Source organism: Mustelus asterias, chromosome 17, assembly GCF_964213995.1.
Source record: "Mustelus asterias chromosome 17, sMusAst1.hap1.1, whole genome shotgun sequence".
NCBI classification, from domain to species: domain Eukaryota; kingdom Metazoa; phylum Chordata; class Chondrichthyes; order Carcharhiniformes; family Triakidae; genus Mustelus; species Mustelus asterias.
In genome coordinates, this window is record NC_135817.1 from 18,207,203 (window position 1) to 18,234,140 (window position 26,938).

The following is a 26,938-nucleotide window of genomic DNA, read 5'->3' on the forward strand; positions in this document are numbered from 1 at the left end:
AGAAATAGCAGAGGTGTTTAATGAATATTTTACCTCGGTATTCACGGTGGAAAAAGACCTGGGTGGTTGTACTACTGGATTGAGGCGGACTGAAAAGATTGAGTATGTGGACATTAAGAAAGAGGATGTGTTGGAAATTTTGGATAGCATCAAGATAGATAAGTCGCCGGGTCCGGATGGGATGTACCCCAGGTTTCTGTGAGAGGCGAGGGAAGAGATTGCAGAGCCTCTGGCGATGATCTTTGCGTCGTCGATGGAGACGGGAGAGGTTCCGAAGGATTGGAGGATTGCAGATGTGGTTCCTATTTTCAAGAAGGGGAATAGGGATAGCCCAGGAAATTACCGACCGGTGAGTCTAACCTCAGTGGTTGGTAAGTTGATGGAGAAGATCCTGAGGGACAGGATTTATGAACATTTAGAGAAGTTTAGTATGCTCAAAAGTAGTCAGCACGACTTTGTCAAAGGCAAATCGTGCCTTACGAGCCTGGTGGAGTTCTTTCAAAATGTGACTAAACACATTGACCCAGGAAAAGCGGTAGATGTGGTTTACATGGACTTCAGCAAGGTGTTCGATAAGGTCCCCCATGCAAGACTTCTCGAGAAAGTGAGAGGGCATGGGATCCAAGGGGCTGCTGCCTTGTGGATTCAGAACTGGCTTGCCTGCAGAAGGCAGAGAGTGGTTGTAGACGGGTCTTTTTCTAAATGGAGGTTGATCACCAGTGGAGTGCCCCAGGGATCTGTTCTGGGACCCTTGCTGTTTGTCATTTTCATAAATGACCTGGATGAGGAAGTGGAGGGATGGGTTGGTAAGTTTGTCGACGACACGAAGGTTGGTGGTGTTGTGGATTGGTTGGAGGGATGTCAGAAGCTGCAGCGTGACATAGATAGGATGCAAGACTGGGCGGAGAAGTGGCAGATGGACTTCAACCCGGATAAACGTGTACTGGTCCATTTTGGCAGGTCAATTGGGATGAAGGAGTATAATATCAAGGGTAAGACTCTTAGCAGTGTAGAGGATCAGAAGGACCTTGGGGTCCGGGTCCATAGTACTCTTAAATCGGCCTCGCAAGTAGAGGAGGTAGTTAAGAAGACGTATGGTGTGCTGGCCTTCATCAATCGAGGGATTGAGTTTAAGAGTCGGGAGATAATGATGCAGCTTTATAAGACCCTCGTCAGACCCCACTTGGAGTACTGTGCTCAGTTCTGGTCGCCTCATTACAGGAGGGATGTGGAAATAATTGAAAGGGTGCAGAGAAGATTTACAAGGATGTTGCCTGGATTGGTTGGCATGCCTTGTGAGGATAGGTTGAGGGAGCTCGGTCTTTTCTCCTTGGAGAGACGAAGGATGAGAGGTGACCTGATAGAGGTGTACAAGATGTTGAGAGGTATAGATCGGGTGGATTCTTGGAGGCTTTTTCCCAGGGCTGAAATGGCTGCTACGAGAGGACACAGGTTTAAGGTGCTGGGGAGTAGGTACAGAGGAGATGTCAGGGGTAAGTTTTTCACTCAAAGGGTGGTGGGTGAGTGGAGTTGGCTGCCGTCAGTGGTGGTGGAGGCAAACTTGATAGGGTCTTTTAAGAGACTTCTGGATGAGTACATGGGACTTAATAGGATTGAGGGTTATAGGTAAGCCTATATATAAGCCTAGGTAGGTAGGGACATGACCGGTGCAACTTGTGGGCCGAAGGGCCTGCTTGTGCTGTATTTTTTCTATGTTCTAATACGGCTAGAGCTCAGGAATAGGAAAGGTGTAGTTACAATGTTGGGGGTTTACTGTAGGCCACCCAACTGCCAGCAGGAAATTGAGGAACCGATATGTAGGCACATTTTGGCAAGGTGGGTTGTTGTGGTGGGAGAGTTTAATTTTCCCTATATTGACTGGGACTCACTTAGTGCTAGAGGCATGGATGGGGCAGAGTTTGTAAGGAGCATCCAGGAGGGCTTCCTGAAACAATATGTAGATACCCCAACTGGGGAAGGGGCCATACTGGACCTGGTATTGGGGAATTAGCCTGTCAATGTTTCAGTAGGGGAGCAGTTCGGGAACAGTGACCACAATTCAGTAAGCTTTAAGGTACTGATGGATAAAGATAAGTATCGTGCTCAGGTTAAGGTGCTAAATTGGGGGAAGGCTAATTACAACAATATTAGGCAGGAACTGAAGAATGTAGATTGGGGGCAGATGTTTGAGGGCAAATCAACATTTGGCATGTGGGGGACTTTCAAGTGTAAGTTGATAGGGATTCAGGACTGACACATTCCTATAAGGATGAAGTATAAGTGTGGCAAGGTTTGGGAACCTTTGATAACGAGCGATATTGTGAGCCTAGTCAAAGAGAAAAAGGAAGCATTTGTCAAATCTAGTAGGCTGGGAACACACAAAGCAAGTGTGGAATACAAGGAAAGTAGAAAGAAACTTAAGCAAGGAGGAAGAAGGCTAAAAGGGGTCATGAAAAAGCATTGGCCAGCAGGATTAAGGAAAATCCCAAGGCTTTTTATACATATATAAAGAGCAAGAGGGTAGCCAGGGAAAGGGTTGGCCCACTCAAGGACAAGGGAGGGAATCTATGCATGGAGCCAGAGGAAATGGGCGAGGTATTAAATGAGTACTTTGCATCAGTATTCACCAAAGAGAGGGACTTGGTGGATGATGAGTCTGGGAAAGGATGTGGAGATAGTTTGAGTCATGTTGAGATCAAAAAGGAGGTGTGAAGAAGGGAAAGGGTTAATGTTTTTTTGTACTCAATGTATTTTGTGCCTAAAAGGTTGAACTTTGTACCTGGAATGTATCACAAACATAACTCTTCCTTATGGCTAGCCTCCCTTTTGTTTATATTGCTCCTGGTAGTAGTATAAGCCATTTGTTCATGTCTTTCATCTTTAACCTTTAGTAGTATAAACCATTTGTTCATGGTTCCCTCGCTTGTTTGTATCATTCTGATAAAACAGACAGTTAAATGTAGATGTAGGGTGGTAAGTCTTTCTTTCTCGTAGGCTTGTCTATGATTTAAACAGAGGAAGCAGCGACCGAATGCTAGAGTGCGAGAATGGCCGTTTGAAGGAGGACTCCCACTGGGACAGTTGCACTCAGTCACCTCAAAGGAAAAGCTGCGGGAAGAGCAGGGGACCAGAGGTGACACCTTGGCTTCGACTATCAGGAGAATTGTGCTTTACGACCCAAGGATACCAGATGGTCTCCAACCATGATCCAGAGACTATCAGAAGCTGTTAAAGGAACTATAATTTATGATCAAGGACTGTTAACTGGACTTTGCTTTATGGCTTGTATTGGGAACCCTGATGTATAAATATCCACGCTTCTTGTGTTCAGAGAGAACTTTGGCTTCCGCTTTCAAGGGGTCAAGTTCTCCCATAAGCTTGTGAGAATAAAGCCTGACTGTATTTTGACTCATACCAGCCTCGAGGTATATTTTCCGACTTCAAGGTGGTATTGGGGTTCTTGAGAAACATCAAAGTAGACAAGTGTCCAGGGCCTGATGGGATATACCCCAGAATACTGAGAGAGGCAAGGGAGGAAATTGCTAGGGCCTTGAGAGAAATCTTTGTATCCTCACTGGCTCCAGGGGAGGTCACAGCAAGAAGTTTAAGAACACCAGGTTAAAGTCCAACAGGTTTACTTGGTAGCAAAAGCCACACAAGTTTTCGGAGCTCCAAGCCCCTTCTTCAGGTGAGTGGGAATTCTGTTCACAAACAGGGCATATAAAGACACAGACTCAATTTACATGAATAATGGTTGGAATGCGAATACTTACAGCTAATCAAGTCTTTAAGACTTGTATACGGCATACGGCATGCTTGCCTTCATCGGCCGGGGTATTTAGTTTAAAAATTGGCAAGTCATGTTGCAGCTTTATAGAACCTTAGTTAGGCTGCACTTGGAATATAGTGTTCAATTCTGGTCACCACACTACCAGAAGGATGTGGAGGCTTTGTCTACAGGGGAGGTCCCAGATGATTGGAGAATAGCCAATGTTGTTCCTTTGTTTAAGAAGGGTAGCAAGAATAATCCAGGTAATTACAGACCGGTGAGCCTTACATCAGTGGTAGGGAATTTATTGGAGAGGATTCTTCGAGACAGGATTTATTCCCACTTGGAAATAAGTGGACGTGTTAGTGAGAGGCAACATGGTTTTGTGAAGGGGAGGTTGTGTCTCACTAACTTGATCGAGTTTTTCAATGAAGTGACAAAGATGATTGATGAGGGTAGGGCAGTGGATGTTGTCTCCGTGGACTTCAGTCAGGCCTTTGACAAGGTCCCTCATGGCAGACTGGTGCAGGAGGTGAAGTCGCATGGGATCAGAGGTGAACTGGCAAGGTGGATACAAAACTGGCTCGGTCAAAGAAGACAGAGGGTAGCAGTGGAAGGGTGCGTTTCTGAATGGAGGGCTGTGACAAGTGGTGTTCCTCAGGGATCAGTGCTGGGACCTTTGCTGTTTGTAATATATATAAATGATTTGGAGGAAAATGTAACTGGATTGATTAGTAAGTTTGCGGACGACACAAAGGTTGGTGGATTTGCGGATAGCGATGAGGACCATCAGAGGATACAGCAGGATTTCGATCAGTTGGAGACTTGGACAGATGGAGTTTAATCCGGACAAATGTGAGGTAATGCATTTTGGAAGGTCTGATACAGATAGGAAATATACAGTAAATGGCAGAACCCTTAAGAATATTGATAGGCAAAGGGATCTGGGTGTACAGGTACACACGTCACTGAAAGTGGCAATGCAGGTGGAGAAGGTAGTCAAGAAGGCATACGGCATGCTTGCCTTCATCGGCCGGGGTATTGAGTTTAAAAATTGGCAAGTCATGTTGCAGCTTTATAGAACCTTAGTTAGGCTGCACTTGGAATATAGTGTTCAATTCTGGTCGCCACACTACCAGAAGGATGTGGAGGCTTTGGAGAGGGTACAGAAAAGATTTACCAGGATGTTGCCTGGTATGGAGGGCATTAGCTATGAGGAGAGGTTGGAGAAACTTGGTTTGTTCTCACTGGAGCGACGGAGATTGAGGGGAGACCTGATAGAAGTCGACAAGATTATGAGAGGCATGGACAGAGTGGATTGTCAGAAGCTCTCTCCCAGGGTGGAAGAGTCAATTACTAGGGGGCGTAGGTTTAAGGTGCGAGGTTTAAAGGAGATGTACAAGGCAGATCTTTTACAGAGAGTAGTGGGTGCCTGGAACTCGTTGCCGGGGGAGGTAGTGGAAGCGGATACAGTCGTGGCTTTTAAGGGGTGTCTTGACAAGTACAGTCACTATGCTGGGGGTGTACTACAGACCACCCAACAGCCCACGGGAAGTGGAGGAAAGGATATGTCGGGAGATTCTGGATAGGTGCAGAAAACATAGGGTTGTTGTAGTGGGGGACTTTAATTTCCCTGACACAGACTGGAAAGTGCTTAGAGCTGGGGGACCGGACGGGGAGGAATTTGTAAAATGCGTACTGGAAGGTTCTTTGGAACAGTATGTAGATAGCCCGACTAGAGAGGGGGCTATACTGGACCTCGTTCTGGGAAATGAGCCCGGTCAGGTCGTCAAAGTTTCGGTAGGGGAACATGTGGCAAATAGTGACCACAACTCTTGTTAACTTTAGGATAGTAATGGACAAGGATGAGTGCTGTCCTACGGGCAGGGTGCTAAATTGGGGGAAGGCTGACTATAGCCGGATTAGGCAGGAATTGGTGGATGTTGATTGGGAGAGGATGTTCGAGGGTAAGTCCGCATCTGGCATGTGGGAGTCTTTTAAGGAACTATTGATAAGGCTGCAGGATAGGCATGTGCCTGTAAAAAGGAAAGATAGGAAAGGTAGGATTCGAGAGCCGTGGATAACCAGGGAAATTGAGGATCTGATTAAAATGAAAAGGGAGGCGTACGTTAAGTCCAGGCAACTAAAAACAGATGGAGCTCTGGAGGAATACAGAGAGAGTAGGAAAGATCTCAAACGGGGAGTTAGAAGGGCAAAAAGAGGTCACGAGATGTTCTTGGCAGGCAGGATTAAGGAGAATCCTAAGGCATTCTATTCATACGTTAGGAACAAAAGAGTTGTCAGGGAGAAAATCGGACCTCTCAGGGACAAAGGAGGGGAATTATCCTTAGAACCCAAGGGAATAGGGGAGATCCTAAATGAATACTTTGCATCGGTATTCACGAAGGAGAGGGGCGTGTTAACCGGGAGTGTCTCGGAGGGAGGTGTTGACCCGTTGGAGAAAATCTCCATTACAAGAGAGGAAGTGTTAGGTTTTTTAGGGAACATTAAAACTGACAAAGCCCCAGGGCCTGATGGCATCTATCCTCGACTGCTCAGGGAGACGAGAGGTGAAATTGCTGGGCCTCTGACGGAAATCTTTGTCGCTTCTTTGGACACGGGTGAGGTCCCTGAGGATTGGAGGATAGCGAATGTGGTCCCGTTGTTTAAGAAGGGTAGCAGGGATAACCCAGGAAATTATAGGCCGGTGAGTTTGACGTCCGTGGTAGGGAAGTTGTTGGAGAGGATTCTTAGAGACAGGATGTATGTGCATTTAGAACGGAACAATCTCATTAGTGACAGACAGCATGGTTTTGTAAGAGGGAGGTCGTGCCTTACAAATTTGGTGGAGTTTTTTGAGGAAGTGACAAAAACGGTTGATGAAGGAAGGGCCATGGATGTCGTCTATATGGATTTCAGTAAGGCATTTGACAAAGTCCCACATGGCAGGTTGGTTAAGAAGGTTAAGGCTCATGGGATACAAGGAGAAGTGGCTCGATGGGTGGAGAACTGGCTTGGCCATAGGAGACAGAGGGTAGTGGTCGAAGGGTCTTTTTCCGGCTGGAGGTCTGTGACCAGTGGTGTTCCGCAGGGCTCTGTACTCGGACCTCTGCTATTTGTGATATATATAAATGATTTGGAAGAAGGTGTAACTGGTGTAATCAGCAAGTTTGCGGATGACACGAAGATGGCTGGAATTGCGGATAGCGAAGAGCATTGTCGGGCAATACAGCAGGATATAGATAGGCTGGAAAATTGGGCGGAGAGGTGGCAGATGGAATTTAATCCGGATAAATGCGAAGTGATGCATTTTGGAAGAAATAATGTAGGGAGGAGTTATACAATAAATGGCAGAGTCATCAGGAGTATAGAAACACAGAGGGACCTAGGTGTGCAAGTCCACAAATCCTTGAAGGTGGCAACACAGGTGGAGAAGGTGGTGAAGAAGGCATATGGTATGCTTGCCTTTATAGGACGGGGTATAGAGTATAAAAGCTGGAGTCTGATGTTACAGCTGTATAGAACGCTGGTTAGGCCACATTTGGAGTACTGCGTCCAGTTCTGGTCGCCGCACTACCAGAAGGACGTGGAGGCATTGGAGAGAGTGCAGAGAAGGTTTACCAGGATGTTGCCTGGTATGGAGGGTCTTAGCTATGAGGAGAGATTGGGTAGACTGGGGTTGTTCTCCTTGGAAAGACGGAGAATGAGGGGAGATCTAATAGAGGTATACAAGATTATGAAGGGTATAGATAGGGTGAACAGTGGGAAGCTTTTTCCCAGGTCGGAGGTGACGATCACGAGGGGTCACGGGCTCAAGCTGAGAGGGGCGAAGTATAACTCAGACATCAGAGGGACGTTTTTTACACAGAGGGTGGTGGGGGCCTGGAATGCGCTGCCAAGTAGGGTGGTGGAGGCAGGCACGCTGACATCGTTTAAGACTTACCTGGATAGTCACATGAGCAGCCTGGGAATGGAGGGATACAAACGATTGGTCTAGTTGGACCAAGGAGCGGCACAGGCTTGGAGGGCCGAAGGGCCTGTTTCCTGTGCTGTACTGTTCTTTGTTCTTTGTACATGAATAGGATGGGAATAGAGGGATATGTTCCCCGGAAGGATGGGGGTTTTAGTTCAGTCAGGCAGCATGGTCGGTGCAGGCTTGGAGGGCCGAAGGGCCTGTTCACGTGCTGTACTTTTCTTTGGTCTTTGTTGTTTAATATCCCACGCAGTCTAATCCCACGAACCCCTCACTCCCCAAACCCGTTAATATCCCACCCAGTCTCATCCGACTCTCCCCCTTATTCCCCACATCCTTTAATATCCCATCCAGTCTAATTCCCATGTGCCCACACCATTTAATATCCTATGCAGTCTAATCCCACTCTCCCCCTTATTCCCCACACCCTTTAATATCCGACCCAGTCATATCCCCATCTCCCCTCACTCCCCACACCCTGTCCAATCCCACTCTGCAGGTCGATCCCTGCACACCGTAATAGCCCAAACAGTCAAATCCCACTCTTCCCTCATGCTGTAACATCCCACCTATTCTAATCCCACTCTCCCCTTTCTTCCCCACACCCTTTAACATCCCACCAAGTCTAATCCCAGTCTCCCCCTCATTCCTCAAATCCATTAATATCCCACCCAGTCTAATCCCACTCTTCCCCTTATTCCCCACACCCTTTAATATCCCACGCAGGCTGATACCCATCTGCCATCAGTCCCCACACCCTGTTTTATGCAGTCTCCACCTCAATCCCCACACCCTTTAATATCCCACCCAGTCTAATCCCCATCTCCCATCACGCTGTAATATCCCACCGAGTCTAATCCAGGACTCTACGCCTTATTCACCACACCCTTTAATATCCCACCCAGTCTAATCCCCATCTCCCATCATGCTGTAATATCCCACCGAGTCTAATCCCCATCTCCCATCACGCTGTAATATCCCACCGAGTCTAATCCAGGACTCTACATCTTATTCACCACACCCTTTAATATCCCACCCAGTCTAATCCCCATCTCCCATCACGCTGTAATATCCCACCGAGTCTAATCCAGGACTCTACGCCTTATTCACCACACCCTTTAATATCCCACCCAGTCTAATCCTGCTCTCCCCCTTATTCTGGACACCGTTTAAGATCCCATCTAGTCAAATCCCCATTTGCCATCAGACTTTAATATTCCACCCAGTCTAATCCCCATCTCCCCTTATTCTTCACACCCTGGCTAATCCCACTCTCCACCTCAATCCCTACACACATCAATATCCCACCCAGCCTAATCCCTATTTGCCCTCACCGCTTAATATCCCATCCAGTCTAATCCCACTCTCCACCTCAATCCCCACACGCTTTAATATCCCACCCAGTCTAATCCCACTCTCCCCTTATTCCACAAACCCTTTAATATCCCACCCAATACCACGCTCCCCTTTATTCCCTGCACCCTTTAATATCCCCCCAGTCTAATCCCCATTTCCTCTCATTCCACACACCCTTTAATATCCCACCCAGTCTCATCCCACTCTCCCCTTTATTCCCTACACCCTTAATATCCCACCCAGTCTAATCCCCACTGACCCTCAACCTTTAATATCCTACCCAGTCTTATCCCACTGCCCCCTCATACCCCAGACCCGTTAATATCCCACCCCGCCTAATCCCACACAGCCACTTATCCCCACTCCCTTTAGTAACCCACCCAGTCTAATCCTCACCTCCCCTCACTACCCACACCCTGTCTCATCCCACTCTCCACCTCAATTCCTGCACCTTTAATATCCCACCCAGTTCAATCTCTATCGTCCCTCTCCCATTAATGTGTCACCCAGTTTAAACCCACTCTCCCCCTCACTCAAAGAACAAAGAACAAAGAACTCCCGACACCCTTTAATATCCCACCCGGTCTAATCCCACTATTCCCCTCACTCCTTACACCCTTTACTATCCCACCCAGTCTAAGCCCCATCTCACTCTCATTCCACACACCTTTTAATATCCCACTCAGTCGGATCCCATTCCCCCTCACTCCCCACACCCTTGAATATCCCACCCAGTCTAATCCCCATCTCCCTCACACCCCACACCTGTCTAATTCCACTCTCCACCTCAATCCCTACACCATTTAATATCCCACCCAGTCTAATCCCACTCTCCCTCTTATGCCCCACACCCTTTAATATCCAAACCAGTGTAATCCCCATCTCCCCTCACCTTTTATTATTCCACCCATTCTGATCCCACTCTCCCCCTTATTCTCCACACCCTTGAATATCCCACCCAGTCTAAACCCCATCTCCCCCTCATTACACACACCCTTAAATATCCCACCCAGTCGAATCCCACATTTCCCCTCACTCCCCACACCCTTTAATATCCCACACAGGCAAATCCCACTCTCACCTCATGCTGTAATATCCCACCCAGTCTAATCAAACTCTCCCCCTTATTCCCCACACGCTTTAATACCCACCCTTTCTTATCCCCATTTGCCCTCACCCTTTAATATCCCACCCAGACTAATCCCCATCTCCCCTTACCCTTTAATATCCCACACAGTCTAATCCCACTCTCCCCCTCATTCCCCACACCGTTTAATATCCCACCCAGTCGGATCCTACTCTCCCCTCACGCTGTAATATCCCACCCAGTGTAATCCCACTCTCCCCCTTATTCCCCACACCCTTTAATATTCCACCAGTCGAATCCCCATTTGCCCTCACCGTTTAATATCCTGCCCTGTCTAATCTCATTCACCCCCTCATTCCCTAAACCCATTGATATCCCATCCAGTCTAATCCCGCTCTCCCCCTTAATCCCCAAACCCTTGAATATCCCACCCAGTCTAATCCCCATCTCCCTCACTCTTTATTATCCCACCCAGTCTAATCCCCATCTCCCTCACTCTTTATTATCCCACTCAGTCTAATCCCCATCTCCCTCACTCTTTATTATCCCACCCAGTCTAATCCCCATCTCCCTCACTCTTTATTATCCCACTCAGTCTAATCCCACACTCCCCCTTCTTCTCCACACCCTTTAATATCCCACCCAGTCTAAACCCCTTCTCCTCCTCATTTCACACACCCTTTAATATTCCACTCAGTCAAATCCCACTCTCCACCTCAATCCCTACACCCTTTAATATCCCATCCAGTCTAATCCAAATCTCCCCTCACGTTTAATTATCCCACCCAGTCAAATCCCACTCTCCCTCTTCTTCCCCACACCCTTTAATATCCCACACAGGCAAATCCCACTCACCTCACGCTGTAATATCCCACCCAGTCGCATCCCACTCTCCCCCTTATTCCCCACACCCTTTAATATCCCACCCAGTCTAATCCCCATCACCCCTCACTCCCCAAACCCTGTCTAATCCCACTCTCCACTTCAATCCCTACACCATTTAATAGGCCACCCAGTCTAATCCCCATCTCCCATCACCCTTTAATATCCCACACAATCTAATCCCACTCTCCCCCTCATCGTTTAATATCCCACCAGTCGAATCCCCATTTGCCCTCACCGTTTAATATCCTGCCCTGTCTAATCCCCATCTCCCCTCACCCTTTATTATCCCACCCAGTCTAATCCCACACTCGCCCTTATTTTCCACACCCTTGAATATCCCACCCAGTCTAAACCACTTCTCCCCCCCATTCCACACACCCTTTAATATCCCACCCAGTCTTATCCCCGTCTCCCCTCACTCCCCACACCCAGTCTAATTCCACTCTCCCCCTCATGCCCCACACCCTTTAATATCACAACCAGTTGAATCCCACTCTCCCCACACCCTTTAATATCCCACCCAGTCTAATCCCCATCTGCCCACACCCTATAATATCATGCGCAGTCTAATCCCACTCTCCCCGTCATTCCCCAAACCCATTAATATCCCACCCAGTCTAATCCCACTCTCCCCCTTATTCTCCACACCCTTTAATATCCCATGCAGGTTCATCCCCATCTCCCATCACACTGTAATATCCCACCCAGTCTAATCCCACTCTCCCCCTTAAATATCCCACCCAGTCCAATCCTCATTTGCCCTCACCCTTTCATATCCTACGCAGTCTAATCCCACACTCCCCCTCATTCCCCAAACCCACTGATATCCCACCCAGTCTAATCCCGCTTTCCCCCTTATTTCCCACACCCTTTAATCTCCTACCCAGTCTAATCCCCATCTCTCCTTACTCCCCACACCCTGTCCAGTCCCACTCTAAACTTCTATCCCTACATCCAAAGAGATCCAAAGAGCTTCTACCAATACATAAAGGGCAAAAGAGTAACTAGGGAGAGAATAGGGCCTCTTAAAGATCAACAAGGTCATCTATGTGTGGATCCACAAGAGATGGGTGAGATCCGAAATGAATATTTCTCAGTATTTACTGTTGAGAAAAGATGGATGTGAGGGAACTTGGGGAAATAAATAAAGTTTATTTATTAGTCACAAGTAAGGCTTACATTATATTGCAATTAAGTTACTGTGAAATTCCCCTAGTCGCCACACTCCGGTGCCTGTTCAGGTAAATGCACCTAACCAGCACGTCTTTCAGACCATGGGAGGAAACCAGAGCACCCGGAGGAAACCCACACAGACACGGGGAGAATGTGCAAACTCCACACAGACAGTGACCCAAGCCAGGAATCAAACCCAGGACCCTGGTGCTGTGAGGCAGCAGTGCTAACCACTGTGCCACCGTGCCACCAAATAGTGATGTCTTGAGGAGTGTACATATTACAGAGGAGGTGATGCTGGAAGTCTTAAAGCACATCAAGGTAGATAAATCCCTGGGACCTGATGAAGTGTATCCCAGGACATTGTGGAAGGCTAGGGAGGAAATTGCGGCTCCCCTAGCAGAGATATTTGAATCATCGTCAGTCACAGGTGAGGTGCCTGAAGATTGGAGGGTGGCAAATGTTGTGCCTTTGCTTAAAAAGGGCTGCAGGGAAAACCCTGGGAACTACAGGCCGGTGAGCGTCACATCTGTAATGGGTAAATTGTTGGAAGGTATTTTGAGAGACAGGATCTACAGGCATTTAGAAACACAAGGACTGATTTGGGAGAGTCAGCATGGCTTTGAGAGTGGAAAATCATATCTCACAAATCTGATTGAGTTTTTTGGAGGGGTAACCAAGAAGGTAGATGAGGGCAGTGCAGTTGATGTTGTCTACATGGACTTTAGCAAGGCTTTTGACAAGGTACCGCATGGAAGGTTGTTGCATAAGGTTAAATCTCACGGGATCCAGGGTGAGGTAGCTAAATGGTTACAAAATTGGCTTGGTGACAGAATGTGGAGATGCCGGCGTTGGACTGGGGTAAACACAGTAAGAAGTTTAACAACACCAGGTTAAAGTCCAACAGGTTTATTTGGTAGCAAAAGCCACACAAGCTTTCGAAGCTCTAAGCCCCTTCTTCAGGTGAGTGGGAATTCTGTTCACAAACAGAGTTTATAAAGACACAGACTCAATTTACATGAATAATGGTTGGAATGCGAATACTTACAACTAATCCAGTCTTTAAGAAACAAAACAATGGGAGTGGAGAGAGCATCAAGACAGGCTAAAAAGATGTGTATTGTCTCCAGACAAGACAGCCAGTGAAACTCTGCAGGTCCACGCAACTGTGGGCGTTACAAATAGTGTGACATGAACCCAATATCCCGGTTTAGGCCGTCCTCATGTGTGTGGAACTTGGCTATCAGTTTCTGCTCAGCGACTCTGCGCTGTCGTGTGTCGCGAAGGCCGCCTTGGAGAACGCTTACCCGAATATCAGAGGCCGAATGCCCGTGACCACTGAAGTGCTCCCCAACAGGAAGAGAACAGTCTTGCCTGGTGATTGTCGAGCGGTGTTCATTCATCCGTTGTCGCAGCGTCTGCATAGTTTCCCCAATGTACCATGCCTCGGGACATCCTTTCCTGCAGCGTATCAGGTAGACAACGTTGGCCGAGTTGCAAGAGTAGGTACCGTGTACCTGGTGGATGGTGTTCTCACGTGAGATGATCGCATCTGTGTCGATGATCCGGCACGTCTTGCAGAGGTTGCTGTGGCAGGGTTGTGTGGTGTCTTGGTCACTGTTCTCCTGAAGGCTGGGTAGTTTGCTGCGGACAATGGTCTGTTTGAGGTTGTGCGGTTGTTTGAAGGCAAGAAGTGGGGGTGTGGGGATGGCCTTGGCGAGTTTCACCAAACCTGCAGAGTTTCACTGGCTGTCTTGTCTGGAGACAATACACATCTTTTTAGCCTGTCTTGATGCTCTCTCCACTCCCATTGTTTTGTTTCTTAAAGACCTGATTAGTTGTAAGTATTCGCATTCCAACCATTATTCATGTAAATTGAGTCTGTGTCTTTATAAACTCTGTTTGTGAACAGAATTCCCACTCACCTGAAGAAGGGGCTTAGAGCTTCGAAAGCTTGTGTGGCTTTTGCTACCAAATAAACCTGTTGGACTTTAACCTGTTGGTGACAGAAGCCAGAGGGTGGTTGTAGAGGGTTGTTTTTCAAATTGGAGGCCTGTGACCAGCGGTGTGCCTCGGCATCGGAGCTGGGTCCACTGTTATTTGTCATTTATATTCATGCTTTGGATGAGAATATAGGAGGCATGATTAGTAAGTTTGCAGATGACACCAAGATTAGTAGCATAGTGGACAGTGAAGAAGGTTATCTCAGATTGCAACGGGATCTTGATCAATTGGGCCAATGGGCTGATGAATGGCAGATGGAGTTTAATTTAAATAAATGCGAGGTGATGCATTTTGGTAGATTGAACCAGGTCTGGACTTACTCAGTTAATGGTAGGGCGTTGGAGAGAGTTACAGAACCAAGAGATCTCGGGGTACAGGTATAGCTCCTTGAAAGTGGAGACACAGGTGGAAGAGTGGTGAAGAAGGCATTCAGCATGCTTGGTTTCATCGGTCAGAACATTGAATACAGGAGTTGTTGAAGGTGTACAAGACATTGGTAAGGCCACACTTGGAATACTGTGTACAGTTCTGGTCACCCTATTATAGGAAGGATATTATTAAACTAGAAAGAGTGCAGAAGAGATTTACTAGGATGCTACTGGGACTTGATGGTTTGAGTTATAAGGAGAGGCTGGATAGACTGGGACTTTTTTCTCTGGAGCGTAGAAGGCTGAGGGGTGATCTTATAGAGGTCTATAAAATAATGAGGGGCATAGATCAGCTAGATAGTCAATATCTTTTCCCAAAGGTAGGGGAGTCTAAAACTAGAGGGCATAGGTTTAAGGTGAAGGTCCAGAGGGGTAATTTTTTCACGCAAAGGGTGATGAGTGTCTGGAACAAGCTGCCAGAGGTAGTAGTAGAGGCAGGTACAATTTTGTCTTTCAAAAAGCATTTAGACAGTTACATGGGTAAATTGGGTACAGAGGGATATGGGCCAAATGTGGGCAATTGGGACTAAGGGGTTTAAAAAAACCGGGGCATGGACAAATAAGGCCTGTTACCATGCTGTAAACCTCTTTGACTCTATGAAATTGGTCTGATTGGTAAATTCGCAGATGACACAAAAATTGGTCGAGTTGCAGATAGTTAAGGGAATTGTCAGAGGATAGAACAAGATATAGACCGGTTTGAGACTTGGGCAGAGAAATGGCAGATGGAGTTTAATCTGGATAAGTGTGAGATAATGCATTTTGGAAGGTCCAATGCATATAGGAATTATACAATAAATGGTAGAATCCTTAGGAGTATCGACAGGCAGAGAGATCTGGGCGTACATGTCCACCGATCACCGAAAGTGGTAACACAGGTGGATAAGGTAGTCAAGAAAGCATACGGCATATTTGCCTTCATAGGTCAGGGCATTGAGTATAAAAAGGTGACAGGTCATGCTGAAGCTGTACAGGACCTTCATTAGGCCTCATTTAGAATATTGTGCACAATTCTGCTCGCCACACTACCAGAATGATGTGGATCCTTTGAGAAGGTACAAAAGAGGTTTACCAGGATGTTGCCTGGAGGGTATTAGCTATGAGGAGAGGTTGGATAAACTCAGTTTGTTCTCACTGGAACAACGGAGATTGAGGGGTGACCTGATAGAGGTTTACAAGATTATGAGTGGCATGGACAGAGTGAATAGTCAGATGCTCTTTCCTAGGGTAGAAAAGTCAATACTAGGGGACATAGGTTTAAGGTGCATGGGGAAAAATTTAGAGGAGATGTGCGAGGCAATTTTTTTTTTACACAGAAGGTGGTGAATGTCTGGAACACGCTGCCCGGGGAGGTGGTGGGAGCAGGTACAACAACGGCATTTAATGGGCAACTAGACAAATACATGAATAGGGTGGGAACGGAAAGATATGGACTCCATAAGTGCATACTGTTTTAGTTTAGTCAGGCATCATGATCGGCGCAGACTTAGAGGGTTAAAGGGCCTGTTCCTGTGCTGTACTTTTCTTTGATGTGGAGATGCTGCGTTGGACTGAGTTGGGCACAGTAAGAAGTCTCAGAACACCAGATTAAGGTCCAACAGGTTTATTTGGTACCACGAGCTTTCGGAGCGCTGCTCCTTCATCAGGTGAGTCACTTACCTGATGAAGGAGCAGTGCTCCGAAAGCTCATGATACCAAATAAACCTATTGGACTTTAACCTTGTGTTGTGAGACTTCTTACTGTACTTTTCTTTGTTCTTTGTTGTTCCAGGGTAAGCAGGGTAAGTAGCCAATCACATTGAAGAATTCTCACAGACAGGAAATTAGGAAATAAAGAACACTGGTTATCCTTCAGTTCCACCGAATGTCCAATTGGTTTCATTGGTTTCAAACACTCAATGCAGGCTATAGAGCTCTCGGTTACGGAACACGTGAATACAAGGCACAATTGAAATCAAATTAATCAAGCCAGTTATAAGGTAATTAGATAAATACCTAAAATATGTACTGTTCTGGGCAAAAGACAGTGAAATGGGATAATACCAGCTAAGAGAGACAGCACTGATAATGGGCTGAAGAAGTTGATATTTCTTGACTGAATGCAAGCTGCTAGGATTACTAATCAGGACTGGTGTTACATATGAAGGAACAGCACAGTACAATTATAATATATTGACAGCATTCATTCCTGTATACCTGCCATGGGTATTCTCCCTTCAAAGCGTCTGATCCACCGACAATCCTCCCCATTCTCTCAAATTCATCAGAATTGCTTCTATTTTTCATTAAAACGGGGACTTTTCCACATGGATAGGGCACTTTTAAAATAAAACTGATTATTTAGTCTTGAAACAAACTAACTTTTTAATCAATGTAATCTGTAAATTTCAATTCCCAATATACAGGAACTATTATGCCTGGCTGAAAATTCAAAGTTCCACCCCAACAAAATCAGGAGCAATAATTTTACCCTCTGACATAATGAGAGCATAAGAAGCTTTCAGAATTTATTACTGATTTATCAGTTGTGGAAAGAGGTGACATATTTCACACACCGATCTGCAGAAAGGACTGGAGATGAGAGATTTGTAAACAAATACTTCCTGTTGTGAGTGAATTCTAGGATTCCTGTTATCAGTGAATTCTAGGGTTCCTGTTGTCAGTGAATTATGGGATTCCTGTGTTGAGTGAATTCTCATATTTGTGTTCAGTGAATTATAGAATTCCGTTATCAGTGAATTATGGAATTCTGTTATCAGTGAATTATGGAATTCTGATGAGGATTCCTGTCATCAATGAATTCTCAGATTTCTGTGTTCACTGAATTCTCAGATTCCTATTATCAGTACTTTATTATTAGAGAATGATACCATGCCTGTTATCAGTGAATTCTGAGATTTCTGTTATCAGTGAATTCTTAGTTGTCTGTGTTCAGTGAATTCCAGGATTTCTGTGTCAATGAATTATAGGATTCTATTATCAGTGAATCATAAGGTTTCTGTTATCAGTAAATTGTAGGATTCTATTATCAGTGAATTAGTCCATCCTACCTCTGAGTTCTGGGTCCCTGCTCTCCGTTAGGAATATCCTTGACCTCTAAGTTTGGTACCATTTAACCTACGTGTTTTGTTGGTCAATTGTGAAGTAAATGCAATATTAGTAACCTTTAGCAATGCAAGATATTCCATCCTCGTCAAGTCCGTAGTCCTCTGTACAGCTGCATTGACGAGATGAATTAGCAACATCGGTGCAGAACTGCTCACAATGCCCATTCTCAAAGATACACTCAATTCTGCTAGTTTTTTCTAAATACAAGAGAAATCAGTGAGATTAACCAGTCTTGGAAATATAGATGTAGTTATATATCTGTTTGCATTATATAGAGGTCTATATGCACTAAATCAATGTCAATACTATGTATGATTATACAAATATATAAAACCTATATATTCGTTGTGCTATAAACTTACATATTCAATTTACAAATATATAGACACTTTCTATAGTTAAAATTGCTCTGCCCTGTTATCTGTTGATATAGCCTCTAGATCTTTTCTTGTTGACGTATTGGTGATTATCTTTCAAAATTCTGTAGACTATGAAATGATTCCTGCAGATTGGAAGGTGGCAAGTGAGGGAATGAGAAAACTGGGACATCCGTTATATAGAAAATGCTAGAATTTATCATCAGGAATGTGTTAACAGGATACTTGGAAAATAACAGTAGGATTGGGAAGTGTCAACATGGATTTCTGAAAGGGTAATCATGTTTAACAAACCTGTTGGAGATTTTTGAAGCTTTAACTAGCAGAACAGATGAGGGGAACTGGTGGATGTGGTATATTTAGATTCCCAAAAGTTTTTTGATAAGGTCTCACTCAGGGGTAAATAAATTTAGAGCACATGGGATTGGGGGAAATATACTGGTGTGGATTAAGAATTGATTAAAGGCCAGAAAACAGGTAGTACAATGAACAGTGGTGAACACTGCTGTCTCACAGCGCCAGGGACCCAGGTTCAACTCCAACCCTGGGTGAGTGTGTGGAGATTGCACGTTCTCTTCTGGGTGTCCAGTTTCCTCCCACAGTCCAAAGATGTGCAGTTGGATTGACCACGGTAAATTGTCCCTGAGTGTGCAAAGATATATAGGTTAGGGGGATTTGCGGGGTAAATGAGTGGGTTACAGGGATAGGACCTAGGAAAGATGTTCTGTTGGAGAGTCAGTGCAGTCTCAATGGACCAAATGGTCCCTTTCTGCACCGTAGGGATTCTATGAAAACAGAGAGTAGGAATAAATGGGTGATTTTCAGGTTGGCAGGCTGTGACTACTGGGAACCACAGTGCTTGGGCCCCAGCTATTCACAATCTATATCAATGATTTGGATGTGAGGATTAAAAATACTATTTCCAAGTTTTCAGATGACACAAAACTAGGTGGAAATGTGAGTTGCGAGGAAGATGCAAAAATGATTCAAGGGTAAAGGGAAGGCTTAGCAATGGGACAAAGATTTGGCAGATGGAATACAATGTAGAGAAATGGGAGGTGGGAAAACTGAAATAGAAATTATTCTTGAATGGCAAGAGACTGGGTAGTGTGGAACTTCAGATGAACTTGAGTGTCCTTGTTTCTGAGCCATTGAACAGCAAGCAATTGGGAAGCAAATGGTGTGTTGGCCTTTGTTATGAGAGGACTTGAGTACAGGAGCAAAGACCACTTAGATTGAGCCGTGGTGAGACTGCACCTGGAGTATTGAGTTCAGTTTTTGTCTCATTACCTAAGGAAACAGATACTTTCCTTAGTGTGAGTGCAACAAAGATTCACCAAATTAATTCCTGGGATGAGGGGATTACCCAGTGAGGAAACATTAAACAGACTGGGCCTTTATTCTCTGGGGTTTAGAAGAATGAGTGGTAACCTCATTTAAACTTCTTACAGAGCTTGACAGGGTAGGTGCAGGTAGGTTGTTCCCCCTGGTTGGGGGGGTTTAGAACCAGGGGACATAGAACAAAGAACAAAGAATAGTACAGCACAGGAAACAGGCCCTTCAGCCCTCCAAGCCTGTGCCGCTCATTGGTCCAACTAGACCATTCGTTTGTATCCCTCCATTCCCAGACTGCTCATGTGACTATCCAGGTAAGTCTTAAACGATGCCAGCGTGTCTGCCTCCACCACCCTACTTGGCAGCGCATTCCAGGCCCCCACCACTCTGTGTAAAAAACGTCCCTCTGATATCTGAGTTATACCTCGCCCCTCTCACCTTGAGCCCGTGACCCCTCGTGATCGTCACCTCCGACCTGGGAAAAAGCTTCTCACTGTTCACCCCATCTATACCCTTCATAATTTTGTACACCTCTATTAGGTCTCCCCTCATTCTCCGTCTTTCCAGGGAGAACAAGCCCAGTTTACCCAATCTCTCCTCATAGCTAAGACCCTCCATACCAGGCAACATCCTGGTAAACCTTCTCTGCACTCTCTCTAAAGCCTCCACGTCTTTCTGGTAGTGCGGCGACCAGAACTGGACGCAGTACTCCAAATGTGGCCTAACCAGCGTTCTATACAGCTGCATCATCAGACTCCAGCTTTTATACTCTATACCCTGTCTTATAAAGGCAAGTATACCATATGCCTTCTTCACCACCTTCTCCACCTGTGCTGCCACCTTCAAGGATTTGTGGACTTGCACACCTAGGTCCCTCTGTGTTTCTATACTCTTGATGGCTCTGCCATTTATTGTATGACTCTCCCTACATTAGTTCTTCCAAAATGCATCACTTTGCATTTATCTGGATTAAATTCCATCTGCCATTTCTCCACCCAATTCTCCAGCCTATCTATATCCTGCTGTATTGTCTGACAATGTTCATCGCTATCCGCAAGTCCAGCCATCTTCGTGTCATCTGCAAACTTGCTGATAACACCAGTTACACCTTCTTCCAAATCATTTATATATATCACAAATAGCAGTGGTCCCAGTACAGAGCCCTGCGGAACACCACTGGTCACAGACCTCCAGCCGGAAAAAGACCCTTCGACTGCTATCCTCTGTCTCCTGTGGCCAAGTAAGAGTTTTAACAACACCAGGTTAAAGTCCAACAGGTTTATTTGGTAGCAAATACCATTAGCAAATACCAAATAAACCTGTTGGACTTTAACCTGATGTTGTTAAATCTCTTACTGTGTTTACCCCAGTCCAACACCGGCATCTCCACATCCTGTGGCCAAGCCAGTTTTCTACCCATCGAGCCACCTCTCCTTGTATCCCATGAGCCTTAACCTTCTTAACCAACCTGCCATGAGGGACTTTGTCAAATGCCTTACTGAAATCCATATTGACGACATCCACAGCCCTTCCTTCGTCAACTGTTTTTGTCACTTCCTCAAAAAACTCCACCAAATTTGTAAGGCACGACCTCCCTCTTACAAAACCATGCTATCTGTCACTAATGAGATTGTTCCGTTCTAAATGCGCATACATCCTGTCTCTAAGAATCCTCTCCAACAACTTCCCTTCCACGGACGTCAAGCTCACTGGCCTATAATTACCCGGATTATCCCTGCTACCCTTCTTAAATAACGGTACCACATTTGCTATCCTCCAATCCTCAGGGACCTCACCTGTGTCCAATGAAGAGACAAAGATTTCCGTCAGAGGCCCAGCAATTATATCTCGTGTCTCCCTGAGCAGTCTAGGATAGATGCCATCAGGCCCTGGGGATTTGTCAGTTTTAATGTTACCTAAAAAACCTAACACCTCCTCCCTTGTAATGGAGATTCTCTCTAACGGGTCAACACCTCCCTCTGAGACACTCCCAGTCAACAAGTCCCTTTCCTTTGTGAATACCGATGCAAAGTATTCATTTAGGATCTCCCCTATTCCCTTGGGTTCTCAGCATAATTCCCCTCCTTGGTCCCCGAGAGGTCCGACTTTTTCCCTGACAACTCTTTTGTTCCTAACATATGAATAAAATGCCTTAGGATTCTCCTTAATCCTGTCTGCCAAGAACATTTCGTGACCTCTTTTTGCCCTTCTAACTCCCCGTTTGAGTTCTTTCCTACTCTCTCTGTATTCCTCCAGAGCTCCATCTGTTTTCAGTTGCCTGGACCTAACGTACGCCTCTCTTTTCTTTTTGATCAGATCCTCAATTTCCCTGGTTATCCACGGCTCTCGAACCCTACCTTTCCTATCCTTCCTTTTTACAGGCACATGCCTGTCCTGCAGCCTCATCAACTGTTCCTTAAAAGACTCCCACATGCCAGACCTGGACTTACCCCCGAACAGCCTCTCCCAATCAACGGCCACCAATTCCAACCTAATCCGGCTATAGTTAGCCTTCCCCCAATTTAGCACCCTACCCTTAGGACAACACTCGTCCTTGTCCATTACTATCCTAAAGTTAACAGAGTTGTGGTCACTATTGCCACATGTTCCCCAACCGAAACTTTGATGACCTGACCGGGCTCATTTCCCAGAACTGGATCCAGTATAGCCCTCTCTCTAGTTGGGCTATCTACATACTGTTCCAAAGAACCTTCCAGTACGCATTTTACAAATTCCTCCCCATCCAGACCCCCAGCCCTAAGCACTTTCCAGTCTATACCAGGGAAATTGAAGTCTCCCACTACAACAACCCTATTTTTTCTGCACAGGTCCAGTATCTCCTGACATATCCGTTCCTCCACTTCCCGTGGGCTGTTGGGGGGCCTGTAGTATACCCCCAGCATAGTGACTGCGCCCTTCCTGTTTCTGAGCTCCACCCACAGCGACTCATTACATGACCCCTCTAAATTGTCCACCCTCTGCACTGCTGTAATATGCTCCCTAACTAATACCGCTACTCCCCCCACCTTCTTTAGCCCCTCCTCTGTCTCGCCTAAAACACTTATACCCCGGAATATTCAGCTGCCAGTCCTGTCCTTTTTTTAACCATGTCTCCGTCACCGCAACCACATCCAAATTCCATGTAAGCATTAAAGCCCTAAGTTCGTCTGTCTTACCCGTTACGCTCCTCGCATTGAAGCAGATGCACTCCAGACCTCCAGGCCACTCAGGTCATCCTGCTCAAATGCTCTTCTTCTTAGCTAGCCTTGCCCTGGGCCCCAGCTGGACCCCAGCCTCAGTACTTACTGACCTACTGTTTTGATCCCCACCCCCCTGCCACACTAGTTTAAACCCTGCCGACTCCAACTTAGGGGCAGGTTGTTTAGGACTTTATCTAGTGGCTGTGGCGGCTCAATCACTGAGTTTGTTCAATACTAAGGTCGGTAGGTTTCTACATATTGAAAACATTGAGGGATACAGGATAATGCAGGAAAATGGTGTTAATGTAGAAGATCAGCCATGATCACATTGAATAGCAGAGTGGATTTGAAGGGCTGAATGGCCTCCTCCTGCTCCTATTTCTTATGTTATTATGTTCTTATGTTCACTGCTACCTGCAATGCATGTAGGTGTTACTGTAATAGGAATTAGAAGGACTGCTGGACTAATGTCAGGCTTTTAGTCATCACCCAGCCCTTGTGGCATATATTCCACATGAAACCAACCTGAGCTTTGTTTGTCTGCACTCCACAGGATCTCACAAGCTGGGTGGTGCTGAGCTGTGAGGTTCTGCCTTCTTTCTTGCTGGGTGTTGTCAACATATCTGTATATGCTTACCTCCATGTCTTCAGATGATGAGGAGCAACATGCAGTGATGAGAGGGTAGAAAAGGAATGTGTTGCTGGAGATTCCCTTCCTATGTTCAAATAACTTAGAATGGAACAAAGCACTGAGCAGGGCAACTGGGGACAAGCTATGGGAGAGAATGGTGGGATTGATTGTGTCAGAGGCTGTGAGGGATGACAGTGAAGCACAGCACAGGTGCAAGAAAGTTATTTATGACTTTAGGGTGAGTTATTTCAGTGATCTAGCAATGATCCCTCGGTGCGTCGCTCCCAATGGGTGAGATTTAACACTCCATTCTGGTGGGCGGGAATCCAACTCGGAATACAGGGATCATCAACTCCCAACCCTGCCTTTGAAAGCCACCCTATAATATATTTTGAAGCCAATTAACAGATCCTGGCAGGAAACCAGCCAAAGCAGAGAGAAACGGTGGGCAGTCCTTCCAATCAGGGATGTCTGGTGTCAGAGGGGCAGGCTCTAAACTGGAAATCAGTCATGGCCACCCATTCAAAGGCATCTGTGGCAACAGGATGATGGCACCTCCACCAGAAATCATCACTTGGAGGCCAAAGTTGTCACAAGATTGTTAAACCCATTGCAAAGAGTGGAAGGGACTTGCTGTTTGACACAATCCGCCAGTCTTTGGGATGCACGGCCTACATACCAAGCATTTTGATTTGATTTATTATTGTCACGTGTATTAACATACAGTGAAAAGTATTGTTTCTTGCGCGCTATACACACAAAACATACCGTTCATAGAGAAAGAATCGAGAGAGTGCAGAATGTAGTGTTACAGTCATAGCTGGGGTGTAGAGAAAGATCAACTTAATGCAAAATAAGTCCATTCAAAAGTCTGACAGCAGCAGGGAAGAAGCTGTTCTTGAGTCGGTTGGTACGTGACCTCAGACTTTTGTATCTTTTTCTCGAAGGAAGAAGGTGGAAGAGAGAATGTCTGGGGTGCGTGGGGTCCTTAATTATGCTGGCTGCTTTGCTGAGGCAGCGGGAAGTGTAGACAGAGTCAATGGATGGGGGGCTGGTTTGCTTGATGGATTGGGCTACATTCATGGCATTTTGTAGTTCCTTGCGGTCTTGGGCAGAGCAGGAGCTATACCAAGCTGTGATACAACCAGAAAGAATGCTTTCTATGGTGCATCTGTAAAGGTTGGTGAGAGTTGTAGCTGACATGCCAAATTTCCTGAGTCTGCTGAGGAAGTAGAGGCGTTGATGGGCTTTGACCCTGACACTGAAATTCAGAGAGCACATTTTTGATTTGTGTGATAGAACGTCTTTCAGGTTTGACAGCAGCTTTCTATTAGTGGTAAATACAACTTGTGTTGCTATTGCATAGAAGCAGTATGAAACAGCTAGTTTAACCTGTTGCTCACACATTTGAGATATCGTACCATTGTAGGGCCATCTGAGGCAGATCGGGCACTTCTCATGGCCAAAAATTATGGTGTTAGGTCATGAGTTTGAGTGATATACAGCAATGAGCAAGTTACAGACTGTACACCTCCCCCACCCCCAAAACCAGTCTGTGCTTGCAAAACTCAAGCACCATGTCCAATATTAGATATGAGTCCATGATTGGACAACATTTGTGAAATAAACCTCAGTGCGCTAAGAATTTCACTGACAACCAATTGTAAGTTTGTCAGTTGGGCTCACAGTCTGACGCAAGCGTGTGTACTTGGAAACTATGTATATTAATACATAGGGCTCTGTTTTTCACAGACAGAAAGAACATGTACCAGAAGACTGGAAGGTGGCAAATGTTGTGCCCTTATTTAAGAAGGGTTGCAAAGAAAACACTGGAATTTCCAGATCGGTAAGCCTAACATTGGTGGGGAGGAAGGTTACTCAAGAGGATTCTGAGGGATAAGATGTACAGCCATTTGGAAAGACAAGGTTTGATTAGGAGTAGTCAGCACAGCTTTATGCATGAGAGAATGACCAGGAAGGTTGATGAAGGCAGGGTGGTTGACATAGTCTATATGGATTTTGGTAAGGCCTTTGATAAATAGGCTGTTCTGGAAGATTATATCATATGGAATCCAGGGACAGCTGGCAAATTGGATATACAATTGGCTTGCTGGTAGGAAGCAGTGGGTTATGGTGAAAGGATGCTTGTCGGACTGGAGGCCTGTGACTAGTGGTATGCCTCAGGGGTCAGTTCTGGGCCCATTGTTGTTTGTTATCTATATCAATGATTTAGAACATAGAACATAGAACATAGAACATTACAGCGCAGAACAGGCCCTTCGGCCCACGATGTTGCACCGACCAGTTAAAAAAAAACTGTGACCCTCCAACCTGAACCAATTTCTTTTCGTCCATGAACCTATCTACGGATCTCTTAAACGCCCCCAAACTAGGCGCATTTACTACTGATGCTGGCAGGGCATTCCAATCCCTCACCACCCTCTGGGTAAAGAACCTACCCCTGACATCGGTTCTATAACTACCCCCCCTCAATTTAAAGCCATGCCCCCTCGTGCTGGATTTCTCCATCAGAGGAAAAAGGCTATCACTATCCACCCTATCTAAACCTCTAATCATCTTATATGTTTCAATAAGATCCCCTCTTAGCCGCCGCCTTTCCAGCGAAAACAATCCCAAATCCCTCAGCCTCTCCTCATAGGATCTCCCCTCCATACCAGGCAACATCCTGGTAAACCTCCTCTGCACCCTCTCCAAAGCCTCCACATCCTTCCTGTAATGTGGGGACCAGAACTGCACACAGTACTCCAAGTGCGGCCGCACCAGAGTTGTGTACAGTTGCAACATAACGCTACGACTCCTAAATTCAATCCCCCTACCAATAAACGCCAAGACACCATATGCCTTCTTAACAACCTTATCTACTTGATTCCCAACTTTCAGGGATCTATGCACACATACACCTAGATCCCTCTGCTCCTCCACACTATTCAAAGTCCTCCCGTTAGCCCTATACTCAACACATCTGTTATTCCTACCAAAGTGAATTACCTCACACTTCTCCGCATTAAACTCCATCCGCCACCTCTCGGCCCAACTTTGCAACCTGTCTAAGTCTTCCTGCAGACTACGACACCCTTCCTCACTGTCTACCACACCACCGACTTTGGTGTCATCAGCAAATTTGCTAATCCACCCAACTATACCCTCATCCAGATCATTAATAAATATTACAAACAGCAGTGGCCCCAAAACAGATCCCTGAGGTACACCACTTGTAACCGCACTCCATGATGAATATTTACTATCAACCACCACCCTCTGTTTCCTATCCGCTAGCCAATTCCTGATCCAATTTCCTAGATCACCCCCAATCCCATACATCTGCATTTTCTGCAGAAGCCTACCATGGTGAACCTTATCAAACGCCTTACTAAAATCCATATATACCACGTCCACTGCCTTGCCCCCATCCACCTCCTTGGTCACTTTCTCAAAAAACTCAATAAGGTTAGTAAGGCACGACCTACCTGCCACAAAACCATGCTGACTATCACCTATCAATTCATTACTCTCCAAATAACTATAAATCCTATCCCTTATAATTTTTTCCAACATCTTGCCGACAACAGAAGTGAGACTCACCGGTCTATA

The 26,938-nt window shown here is 45.8% G+C and overlaps 1 protein-coding gene across 1 annotated transcript in view; it reads right to left on the minus strand.

Annotated features, from left to right (window-relative positions):
• The window catches only part of LOC144506365 (coagulation factor VII-like), a 163,197-nt gene that overhangs the window by 31,332 nt on the left and 104,927 nt on the right, over positions 1-26,938 (minus strand). Inside the window, exons 5-6 of the mRNA XM_078232378.1 lie at positions 17,840-17,980; positions 16,872-16,993 (exon numbers count right to left, since the gene is read on the minus strand). Coding sequence (XP_078088504.1) covers positions 16,872-16,993; positions 17,840-17,980 — 263 coding nt within the window. The remainder of the gene's footprint in view (positions 1-16,871; positions 16,994-17,839; positions 17,981-26,938) is intronic.